This window comes from Silene latifolia, chromosome 1, assembly GCF_048544455.1.
Source record: "Silene latifolia isolate original U9 population chromosome 1, ASM4854445v1, whole genome shotgun sequence".
NCBI classification, from domain to species: Eukaryota; Viridiplantae; Streptophyta; class Magnoliopsida; order Caryophyllales; family Caryophyllaceae; genus Silene; species Silene latifolia.
This window is the reverse complement of record NC_133526.1, coordinates 78,535,027-78,547,743: the sequence shown is the minus strand read 5'-3', so window position 1 is coordinate 78,547,743 and position 12,717 is coordinate 78,535,027. Positions and strand designations below refer to the sequence as shown.

The window sequence follows — 12,717 nt, the reverse complement described above, 5'->3', positions numbered from 1 at the left end:
ATCTTTCCGAGATTCACTTCCAAAGAGTCTCCGAAACCCTAGTCCCTTCACGTGATTAGTATAAATAGGAGCCTTCGCTCCTCATATTTCTCACGCGAGTGTCCGCCCTTCTCTTCTCCCTTTGCATTCTAGACTTTGTTCTTACTTTTTGGCGTCTACGTGCTTGAACTTTCGACCACGTAAGCTCGGATCCTTCTGAGCACCAGCCTCCCCGTTTGCATGACCGACCAATTTGACCAACTCCACATCAATCAACTTAATTAATCTAATCGTTTTCCTCTTACGAGGGCACTTTCTTTGCATTCGCGTCGAGCATCACTAATCGATATCTTAGTCCTTCTCGTTTCGTCAACATGTAAGTCTGAGAGTGTAAATCTCTCTTTATTTTATTGTATTTATTTATTGTATCACAATTGTAAGGTTTACGTCGAAAATACCATTAAAACCGATTTCTAAACCATGCTTTAAAACCTCTTTTTTACGGATTTCCAGTAGATAACCGTCGAGAAAGAAAGGACGCAAAGAATCTGCTGCGCCTCTTGAAGGAGAGCGCGATTCTGCTGCGCCTCTTCGTGAGGCCGCTGCAGATTCTGCTTCCTTTCTTCTTCGTTAAATCTCTGTTATTCGTTTCAAAATCCTTTTGATTGCTTCGTTTTGTTTGTTAATTCTTCATCATAATAGTATATAATTCACATGTATATTGTAATCATCATCATTAATATGTTTTAATTATCACGAATCCGACTTAAATCCCTAATAATCCAATATTTGCGGGTTTTTGTCATTAAATTCAATTCCGAGTTATGGAGATTCAATTTGTTCATACTGGGTTTCTGGAATTCGTCTTTGATATAGCTTTCATCTGTTATTTGTCATGTTCGTCGCATATCCGTCATTAATCCATCATATCTAACCTAATTAATTGAATTAATTTGCTTGACTCATTAATATTTTTCACTTCTGTCATTATTCCATCTCATGTTAATTCGTTCAATTCCATCTCATTCATGTTTTACTGCTTTCATGACTCATTCGCATGTTAAACAATCTATTAATAACTTTCATCCGAGTAAATAATCTAATCAATCATTAAATTTACCAATTGACATTAACGGCTTGCAATTACGGCTTCACAGCCAGAACTGAGCCAAGGAACAGACGCAGCGTCTGCTGCGCCTATTCCAAAGGACGCAGCTCTGCTGCTCCTGTTCCTGGCTGAGTTCTGTCCCTGAACTCCGTTTCTGCCTTGACTTAGTATAATTAGTCTACGTATAATCTACTATTAACCATAATATCACGCTAATTCATGTTCGTTAATTTATTTAATTCTTTCTTTCTTTCTTTTTATTCTTTTTCTTAAATTATCCGTTTTAAAGGTATTTTCGACATAAATCACCTATTCCTTTTTAATTATTGTAATTTTCATTATTGTAGTTCATAATTATTGTATTTCTTTTATTGCTTGTATGTTTTCACATGTAAATGAGCATTAAATCCTACCTCGACATTAATTGTTTGCTAATTAATTGTTCACCGACTTAGTTAATTTCTCACATGCTAGGATTAATCTATGGGTGTTGCATTCCATGCATATAGCCGACGATATATCAAGTACGAATAACTTCCCTAATCATTAGTAGAGGCCGCTATCGAGGCGGGCGGGATTAGGTGTTCGATCAAAAGAGCTTCTTAATACGTACCCTCACCCCTTACTCCAGATATCTGTGAACACCCATGTTCATTGGCATCCACGAGAGTCATTCTAGACATAGAATGTTAAGGGTAACGATTGCTTAGTGTTCATGTCTCTACTTTGTGTCTTGACATGACACGAGGTATTCGAACGGTTCCAATTTCCCATAAAAATTGGTGGCGACTCCATACAAAATGCAAACGCTTGTTTCTCTTTTCCAACCCAAGCGCCCCCGTGGGCGGCCCGCTGTCCACAAAATGGTTCATTTCCGTTTGTTTATATTTTTATTCAAGTGACAAATATTGAAGAAATTGGGTTACTCATTCATGTTCATGAATATAATTTGGCATGAAATATCTCACTTGGATTATCATCAGTTCAATACATGTAGTAGTCTCTTTTCAAGTTGACTCGTATCGCTTGGTTGAGTCGTATTCTCTTGATAATGCCTTTATGCTATACCGTATTGCTTGACTTATCTTTACGCCTCTTTCGGACTGTCCTGCCGATTGTGGGTTTAGCTCATATCTTCCGCCTCTTTGGATCTGTCCCCGATTGTGGGTTCTCGATTTCCGATTTAGGGTTGGGGTCTTGGATGCGGACTGTCCTGCCGCATGTCGAATCGGGAACTGTGCTGTCCCGAGAGTCTGGCCAGATTTAGACTAGGACCGAGTCTTGGGAGTACCATTGTCGTCCTACCAGGGGAATTATATTTTGATATATGAGTAGTAAAGGTCTTGCTTGGTTATAGATATTGGTATTTATCTTTCAAGGCAAGAGTTATGCCTTGTGTTGTTTGCCTTGGTCCTATCGGATACTAGAGGTGAGATGCAAGCCTTCTAGTTGCGATATGATCGCCAGGATTGATGCTCCCATCCGTTATTATGGTGAGATGCAAGCCATAAGTACGAATGTGACATTAGTAGCCATGTCCCGTGCACTGTTTGTTAAGAGGTTTTAAAAGTAATGGCTACAGTTTTTACTTGATCTCTTACTTAACTGCTTCACATGATTCGGATTCCAATCTCACATCTATGTTGTATTTCCTTGAAATGCGTGCTTTGGTGTAGATTACCGTATTCTCGTGTTTCATATTATTTATTTGTCTCACATGAATAGTTTAATCGTTATCAGGCTAAGGTTGATATATCTTGTTCCTTCTCATTTAATTGTCGTGTTCAAATATAAACTTGATATTCTTATCTTTTGTAAGTATCCTATATGACTTACCTGTTTTAGTTCTTTGTTATGTTCGTTTCGACATTTTGTGGCTGGGAGAACCTTGAGTTACTCCCCACTGACTGTGGCGTTCATGTTTACATGAATGGCAGGTGGTGAAGATGTTTACGGGGAGAAGACGTGTGGGCTAACGAGAACTAAACTCTTGGACCTTAGTTGCTAGTTTAGAAACCCCTCATATGTTTATTCGTGGGATATCTTTTCCCCGTTTTCTAGACTTGTGCTGTAATAACCTAAATTTGTCTATTGTTGTATTTGTTTCATTTCTTTAGTGGCACCCGCGTGCTATTTTTTTAACCTATAATAAAAAGTTTTTAAAAATATCACAAATTCCGCTTTAATTTAGTAGTTATATTTTGCGCTTTATCGCGGGATGTCACATATATTATGAAATATAGCATATGTAAAATATATGGTAGTCTAAAGTATTTAGTGTAATATATTTCTCTCCAAATAATGAGAAATAAGAATTATAAAGTAGGACAACATTTGTATACAATAGAATAAACAAAAGTTTAAGCCCAATATTTGAGAATAACCAAACTTATTTACTATTAAGGCCCAACTAGTTTTCAACCCGTGCAAAATTGCACGGGTATGTTTTTAAGATTATTGATATTATGATTAACATTTCAAAAATGTTAACCAAAATACATGAATATTTTATACTCTATTTCTTTTGTAATGATAATAGGTTAAAACACGTGAAAAACTTGCAAGGGTTTGAAACTTGCACATGTTTTAAATCCGTGATATCGGGATATTGTCAAAATTAAAGAGGGTTTACAATACAATTCAAGAAAGCTAAATGTAGAATTAACTAAAACAGTCTAATATCATTCCTGTAGTAAAAATTTGTTTTGTATTTGTATCAATTTTTTGTAATTTGTTGTTATTTATTGTAATATAATATAATAATATAAATTATTCATTATTCATAAATAGTTTATTTGTTAATAAATAGTTAATTCGTCAAATTATTCATAAATATTTCCTTAAAAATCATAAATATAATATAGTTAATAGTTAATTCGTAAAGTTATGAATAAATATTTCCGTAAAAATCATAAATATAATCATTTACGTACAAAAAAGTAACGTACAAAACATCAACAACAACGTTTTTTTAAACTAATTCCTCAATTTTCCTGTGGGTCCCGCATTTGACCTTTTTTAAATAAAAAAAACTTTATTTGCTGACGTGGACGCACAGAATTGCTCTAAATGATCTTGTATTTATGAAGATAAGATTTGTAGTTGAGGGTGATTTGAGCGGGAAAATTCTTAATCCCCTATTTACTAAATGAACAGGCGAAACTCCAAATTTTCCCTCCTAAACATATTTCCTAAAATAAAGTGTAGTTATTTTTAGCATATTCTATAACTATGGTGGGCTATAATACACATAATTTTTCATATTTATAATCCTATTTGTGATATTCGTGTCATTTAGTATTTTATATTCTAAACAAAATTATCTCCAATCTTTTTATAATATAAAAAGGAATTTTTTTTTGTTTAAAGAATCATACGAAAAAAAATGATTGCTTTCTATGATAAAAAGTTGCGGCTAAAAATATACTGTCAGTAAAATTTTATAAAATAACACCATTAATCTCTCGCTAATACGAAAAACTTTCATTGAAATACTTATTTCATGATTAATACGATTTTGACTTTGATTTCGAGAAACGTAAAAAAAAAAAAAAAAAAAAAAAAAAAAAAAAAAAAAAAAAAAAGATTAGAATTTAAGTTTCATAAATATAATTATACACTAAGGGTCTGTTTGGATAGGAGGATTTGGAGGAAAAGAGAGGGGAGGGAAAGGAAGGGATGTTAAATTCTTTGTTTGGTTAGCAAAATGGAGGTGGAGGGATTTTGAGGGGAGGGAAAATGAATCCCTCCACTTCCCTTCCATTCCATCCCTTTCTCTTCCCTCCTTCTCCCTCCCCTCCCTTTCCCTCCACTTCCCTTCCATTCCATCCCTTTCTCTTCCCTCCTTCTCCCTCCCCTCCCTTTCCCTCCACTTTTGCTATCCAAACACACCCTAAGAAAAAGTAAAACTCTTTATATATCGTGCATACATTGCACGCGAACTAAACTAGTATCACTTATTCATTTAGTAAATAGATGATGTGTAAATTATAAACAAATTCATTTTTTACATTCATGTTTTACAATCTACTAAAGTGAATATGCTGGGGAGCAGCATATTGTAAAACAGTAAAATTGGACCTCAATCTACTATTTCAATATGTCATTTACCAAATACGTAATTTAGTAGATTGTTGAGTCAAACATGCTAAAAGTCTCAAATATGCTGAAATTTCACCAATTTACTGCTTACCATATACCCCTACGTGAAAAACATCAAAGTTCAAAAATAGTAAAATATCATGTAAATTTTCCGATTAGTTTAGCACGAAATTGGCGGCCAAACACACCCCCGTTGAAGACATGATTTCGAAATCAAATACATTAATCAACCAGCTAGTCCTGCTTAAGATGATATTATCCGTCATAAAGTTTAAGACATGTCAGTGGCTATTTAGGACAAACCTTTTAACTTTTCAATGCAATTTGCTTTTATCCTATTCATTCAACATAGGTATACTTGGCTAGTTTTAAGTTTAAAACTGATAGTAACCGTCTTAAATAAGAATTTGTGTAACAACAAGTCTCTCTTGTGACGGACATATCCGTCACAAGCTTGCGACGGGTCATGTAATACCCATGTGCTTAAATAAGACAAAGTAGATTGTTACTTCCTAGGCATTCTTTTTTTGTCTTATCCATCCCACATAGGTAATACTTGATCCGTCGCAAGCTTGCGACGGATATGCCCGTCACAAATGAGAGTGAACGGTGTTACTTTTTCACATACGACTTTTACTCTTTCACATACATTTTTCCCATATTATTTCCAAACTCTACCCTCCCCCCAAACAAAAAAAAACTTGATTTTATCTTTTTTTTTTCGTCTAAAACCTAATTCAATTTCACTTCAAGTTAGTCAATTCAAACAATTAAATACTTCGATTTATCAAAAAAATTCATTAATTTGCTTTTGTATTGCGAAAAATTGGAGTGTGTAACTTAGATTGCATTATGCGTTTGATTTAGGGTGCTATAAGTTCGTATGTCCATAACGCAGTACACAATAGTCAACTTTCAATCAAATTATCATTCAATAGTTAATTGCTTGACGAATTGATTTAGAGTACCATTTATTTCGGAAAATTTATTTCATCACCAATTTAATATGAACAAAGTGGTGAGGATGAGTTGATTACTGGAGTACTTCGTATGTCCATATTGCTTGTTAATTTTTTTTTTCAATTAATGAACTCTAACATACATGAGAGAACATGGAAGATGGGCGTTGTGCGATGGGAGTGGACGGGGACATGGTGGTGTGCGGGCATTGCAGCAGTATTGATCGTGGCTGCGTGAAAGGTGGTTCGTTGGCGTAGTCGTGGCTGTGGTCATTGGTGAGGAAAGAGGCCGGTGTCTCAGGTCGGTCTCTGATCCGCCGGTCGCCGGCGAGATTGCTGGTGGTATGGGTGGTTGGTGCAGGTCGGGAAATGGAGGTGGTGGTTGTTAGGGCGGACGGGTGTTTGGTTTCTTTAATTACTGGAGTATAAAGGTAGCATGAGGGACAAGGGAGGAGAGAAATTGTAAAAATGAAAGGGATAAGAAGGTAATTTGCGTATATAAAAGAGTAAAATGCGTATGTGAAAGAGTAATACCCATTTGTGAATTTAGAAATAGATAAACATTGACGGGGACGGAGGGATACGATTAATTTTTTTACAGAGTACAATACCGTATTTGGTTAGTTTATGAGTAGAATAATAGAGTCAAACAGAGAGTAGTACTCCCTAATGATTAATCATCATATGATATGATTCATATCTGAGTTGTCTCTTGTCTTCCCTTTAAAAGGAGCAACCTCCACTCTGTAGTCTCTACTCCATTCCCTGTCACAAAATCAAACAATCAGACATTGTGTGTTACATATTACCAAATCAAAATCAAGCCAACACATAATATACCTATAAAACCCACAAAACATTCTCTCTAAAATCCATTCTTTTACAGACAATTTTCCCTTTTATTTGCCCATAATGCAGGTTTATGTCACTGCAAATATTACCCTTTTCTTTCTTTCTTTGTTTTCTAATCTTTGTTCTTACTACACCAACTTCTAATTTGAGTTATGTTGAACACAAATACTTCAAGTTTATTGCAAAACTAGTTGCTTGTTTTAGTAACTAGTTTTACCCACTAATATGGTTATGTTTGGATCTGTTTTATGTTATCTTTGTATAAAACCGCCTTATACTAGACTAATTGATTGTTGAACGTGTCTTGTTTGTTTAGCAGAGTAAAACAGTAAAGGTAGACAACTTATCAGATCTAGCAACTCAAAGGGAAATTTATGATTTTTTCTCATTTTCTGGTGATATTGAACACATTGAGATCTGCAGGTTAGTTTTAATTTTATTGCTTGTTTTAATTACCCTGAGCTTTGCTTGTAGTTTAATGTTTGTTTGGTTACTTTACTTGTTTTATGGTTAAAGTTATGAGATTTTGATTAATGGGTATTTGCCTTTTGTGTTCATTCTTTTCTGGGTACAGTGAATCAGGTCAATCTAAGACAGCTTTTGTTACCTTTACTGAAGAAAAAGCCCTAGAAATTGCCTTGTTACTCTCTGTAAGTTTCCTGACATACTATTATACTAATAATGCCGTGTTTCTCTTGAATATCATAATAATGACGAGGTTTGAGAATTAAGGAATTTTATTGGCTACCTGGCATGGTTTACATTGTCATTATTTTAATGTTTTTTTAGGAATTATGTAGACTTTGAGGGATTAGATGTATGCAGCCTCACTCATTGTGTTTTGAGCGAATTATTGCGGTTAATTTTGGTCCCATATTATATGAGTTTCCCCGTACAATAACGGAAGAACAACCGCATCAGCTGGTGCCTGAGGGCCGCAAATGGCGGAGTAAGAGGGGTTGGATGTACACAATCTTACTCCTAATGTGGAGAGTGGGTTTCCTGATGACCCTATATGAGAATTGATTTGAAACGTCATCAGTTTAGTAGCGGGTCTTTCCCTCTATAGAAAGATATTTACCAATGGGATGAATATTTAATGCAAAGTACGGAGTATCTTTCTTCAGAAAATTTTGAATTCATCAAGTGCTTTATAGAAAGGGAGAGTTCTAAGGTAACTCTGATGTTTCTTTTACCCCTGCACTGAAGCCAGAATTACTTCTGAATTGACTTGACCTTGTCTGTCAATGTCTTATCAGAAGTTTGGTGTCAGAAGAGGTGAGGCACATGCGCAAGTTACCATACACCCGTCCGTGATCCTTAAGGCCTCCCGGCATATGGCCATCTTGTGAAATATACTCTGGGAATTTTCCTAACCGCAGTGCTTCTTCATTCATACATCTTCTAATTTTACCCTTTGTTTGGATGCATGAGGAAGAGAAGGAAGAAGGGGGGATTTCCTGTCAAATCATTCTCATGGTTTGAAGGATATTAATTTGCCCTTCCCTCCCATCCATTTCCCTCCGACCTGACGAAACTTGCTATCTAAAAAAAGGAGTACACCTTCCTTTCCTTCCAAATCTCTCCATCCAAAAAAATAAATATAAAAAACCTTTTGTTGATAGTGAATTGGATTCATGTTGGTATAGTTTCTAGTTTCTTCCATTTTGCACATGCAAGTACGCTTACTTTGTATAGGCATGTTCTTGCATCTGACTTCCTGTTTGGTTAAGGTCTACAAGCCTTTTGGGATGCATAACTTAAGCTTGTTTTAAACTTTTAATTTGTGGTCTGTGCAGGGAGCAACTCTTGTGGATCGCATTGTGACGATATCTCTTGCAGAAAACTATGTTGTGAAGCCTGAGATGGTAATTTCACTTGACCGATTTGGGATGGGTTCAACTTTTGTACTTCCCATAAATGTTATGATTTTTATGCAGGAAGTAAAAATTGTTGAGAATGCTTCAAGAACAGCTGATGCAGAAGATACGTCATTAAATGCCGAGGTAAGATGGAGGAGAGGGTTAATTGACCATTTAATTGTTGAAGTTCTGTGACGACTTTGCCCTTCTTCATTTAGAATATTTGTTGCTGAACAAGTTTCGTCTTTCTAAGACTTTTGGATGTTGCGAGTATAATAAAAATTAGTCATGTAATTGCCTTTGCTGGCTATTATGTAAAGATAGCATCCTTTAATGACCTGCACGCCAATAGATCACATCATATAATGAACCAGTTCTCCTGATTCTCGATTTTTACTTTCTTCGCCTAGAATACTTGTTATATAAAATGATTGTGAAATCACAAGTAATCACTTTTTTTTCTCTCCCGTTAAGACAAGCTCAATATAACGTTTTTTTTTTGTTTTTTGTTTTTTTCAAGCAGTTTAAATCTGGCTCACCCAATGGAAGGATATATGTTAGTAAAGCTCAAGAGGTTGTTTCCAATATGATAGCTAAAGGTTCGGCCATCAGGCAAGATGCTGTAAACAAGGCAAAAGCATTCGATGAGAAGCATCAGCTGAGGGCTACTGCATCTGCCAGGGTTACTTCTTTTGATAAAAGAGTTGGACTAACTGATAAAATCACTGTCGGAATTTCGGCTGTCAATGAGAAAGTGAAGTCTGTAGATCAAAGGCTTCAGGTCTCTGACAAAACAATGGCAGCCATACTTGCAGCTGAGAGGAAGTTAAACGACACAGGATCAGCTGTAAAGTCAAGCAGGTATTCTCTCTGATTCCCCTTCATAGAATGTATTATGGCATTGTCATGTCAATGAATGTTGACATCATGGTATTAAATCAACTGGGCCTGCCTTGTGAATATGGTTAGGATCGTGATCTAGGGTTGGACATCCCACATCTGGATCTATGCAAAGGATCTCCGAATGCGACCCTTTGTATCTCTAGTGTTGTGATCTGGGTGACTAGATTTGCTCAACCCTACTGAATACCTACCATATTGCAAATCAATTCAAGCTTATCTATCATGGAGATTGCTTAAAATATGTATGCCAGACAATATTAAGAGTGTACTACGATCAGGGGTTACGTACCAGTAACAGTTTAGGCAACCATAGTCCTGATATAAGGTTTAGTTGGTTATCATGACCATATTTGGAGGTGGTTTTGGCCACTGTTATGGGGAAACAACCTAGATCAAGCAACGATTAAGATGGAATCCCTTTCGGCACTATGTAATACCACTGTTGACAGAGAAAATTGCATCGTGTATAATACAAAACATTATTTTTCTTATTCAGAAATTGTTTGTTTTATAGCTTTGTCATAGGCTGTGATTTACTGGACTGAATTAGCCTTTTTCAGTATAATAGTGAAATATGACACCCATGAATGATATAACGAAGCATGTACCATTATTATCCTTTGTCCTAACTCCTAAGGTGGCTAAGGACGCCTCCTAACATATATACAATACAGTTGCATACTAAGTTACTAACACTCGTTTGTTTTCTCAAGGTATGTTACTGCAGGAGCAGCGTGGTTCAATGGTGCTTTCAGTAAGGTCACTAAGGTTGGACATGTCGCTGGTATGAAAACTCGAGAGAAATTCAGCACAGCTATGTCAAATCTTACTGCAAAGGTCTTTGTTCTTTCATCTCGCAGTTTTGATTCTCTTTTTTCGAAAAAAAAAATCAATCCCCTCTTATATTGAGCTTGGTAACGATTGCAGGATCCAATAGCTGCATAAATGCATAATCACAAGCATTGGACTAGCTTTAAGGCAAGGTATCGGTCATCTCCCAATCAATCTGTAAATGGTACATTTTACAAGACGATTATTTTCATTTTACTTTCCAGGTAAAAAGAGGAGGAATGAGCGTGAGATTTGTTTGTAGAATCTAAGTGGTGTTGAAAAATTATAACACTACTACGAAATTGATTATAATTCATTATTTGAGATTTATTCATAATTCATTATTTGAGATTTATTCATGTGTTATTTGTGTTTAGATGTATAAATTTATGAGCACAAACGTTATACCATCCATAATATTGCAACGAGTACTTGATACAAATAATACGAGGCATACTTTATGCGACTAAACATTTAATGAATCATTACCCAACTGGAGAAATAAGATTAAATGATGAGTTGAACAATTTTGACACTCACAATAACAAATCCGATTGTTTTGGTCATAGTATGAATATTACCTGAAATATTTTAAGGTCATTTAAGGAGATCAGTTATTCCATGAGTTTTAATTCCACTAGGCACATCAGGGAGTATATTTGTCAAGACGTAACATGTTCAAACATTCTACTCATTTGGCTCAACTTATCGATGTCATACTTGATCAAAGTGAGTTTTTTTCAGAACTTTATTATGAGAAATTTCATGGAATTTCAGGAACAAGATATGGAGTTATTTCCAAGGAGCTAACCCAGACAACACAAATTCTCATTCTCATTTGTGACGGGCAATATTCGTCACAAGCTTGTGACGGGTCAAATAAAACTCAAGACAAACCATTTGTGATTCCCTAGGCACTCTTTCTTTTATCTTATCTACTCATGTGGGTGATACTTGGCCCGTCACAAGAGAGACTTATTGACCAGACAAAACCTATCTCAAACTCGAAATGATCCAATCCGATAATGAGGGCATTTAGCAATAGAGGTTTGTCAAAAGGTTTGTAAGATGATGTGTCAATTATTTTAGAGATTTGTCTACAAACTCTCTATTGTTGGGCATGAGTGTTGAGGTTCATGGATGAGAAGAGTTACAATATAGTATACACGTTTGTGGAGAGAGTGTGAGAGAAGAAATAGTATAGTGGGCCATGTTATGAACCTTGAAGAGGTTTATCTATTGTTGGTATGATGTTTGTAAATAAATGAGTTTGTATATTATCTTACTAGTTTGAAAGCCCGTACTTCGTACGGGTTAATGACCTTGATTATTTTAAAACTAAGTTATATAACATTATCGAATAGGTGTTTCGAAGTTCAAATCCGGGTGTGACATAATTCTTAAAAAAAATGAAATATCCTAATCCCTTATGGTCTCTTGATACGTACTTGATTCTAAGCATTAAGTAGCCTCTTAAGTTTTGTTATCTCGAATTCTAGCAAAATTTATTAAGTACTAATCATCATAAGTGTAAGCTAATGAGGGCGCTTTGATAACCCTTATGATTAATACAAAGATATGTGTGAAATTAATGAATAGTTTACATTTGCTATATTTTGGTAGGGAGAATAAAGCAATTGTAAACTATTGACTGAGACGGAGGGAGTATATATTTTTTTTGAACCATAACTACGTACCCTTCAAATATGGACAATTTACTTACACGTGTCATTCTTATAAGTTAGTCATTTCAAATTTTTTTGTTCAATTAATAAGACCGTCTTACATAATAATAATAATAATTAATCTTCTAATTACTGATACATAGAGTTCATTTTTATGTTCTTTCTTTCACAAAGCACATGTAATGTATAATCCTATGATCATCTTATTGCTATCATTCCACCGTAAAGGCGTAAAAGATAAATCCGTCTATGTTTTTGGCCACTATAAGCAAACATATAATTTAGTGACAACAAAATTATAGTTTGTTAAATTTTAATTTTAACCATTAATAACAGAAACTCTTAAGAGCTCTCTTTCACAATTGTTAAGTGACTCAAAAGATTTTGGGTTGATTCCCAAGTTTCAAGGATGACTGCTATTTATAATCATAAGATCA

At 35.1% G+C, this 12,717-nt stretch overlaps 1 protein-coding gene across 2 annotated transcripts; it reads left to right on the top strand.

The window, feature by feature from the left end:
• Window positions 1–6,765: 6,765 nt before the first annotated feature.
• On the top strand, window positions 6,766–10,950 carry LOC141606864 (binding partner of ACD11 1). Of its 2 annotated transcripts, none has more exons than XM_074426220.1 (8): window positions 6,766–7,065; window positions 7,319–7,422; window positions 7,574–7,649; window positions 8,799–8,867; window positions 8,940–9,005; window positions 9,385–9,722; window positions 10,478–10,601; window positions 10,692–10,950. In XM_074426220.1, exons 1-8 carry the CDS (start codon window positions 7,060–7,062, stop codon window positions 10,707–10,709), a joined length of 801 nt encoding a protein of 266 aa, XP_074282321.1. In that variant the 5' UTR covers window positions 6,766–7,059; the 3' UTR covers window positions 10,710–10,950. The 2 variants fall into 2 exon arrangements, with proteins under 2 accessions (XP_074282321.1, XP_074282314.1); XM_074426213.1 differs by having other exon boundaries at window positions 7,316–7,422.
• The last annotated feature ends 1,767 nt before the right edge of the window (window positions 10,951–12,717 follow it).

Bases quoted from the DNA above. Each gene is read 5' to 3' on its own strand.
- LOC141606864 (XM_074426213.1), top strand. The intron at 9,006-9,384 runs GTAAGATGGAGG...TTTTTCAAGCAG, and splicing joins ATACGTCATTAAATGCCGAG to TTTAAATCTGGCTCACCCAA. The intron at 9,723-10,477 runs GTATTCTCTCTG...TGTTTTCTCAAG, and splicing joins TCAGCTGTAAAGTCAAGCAG to GTATGTTACTGCAGGAGCAG.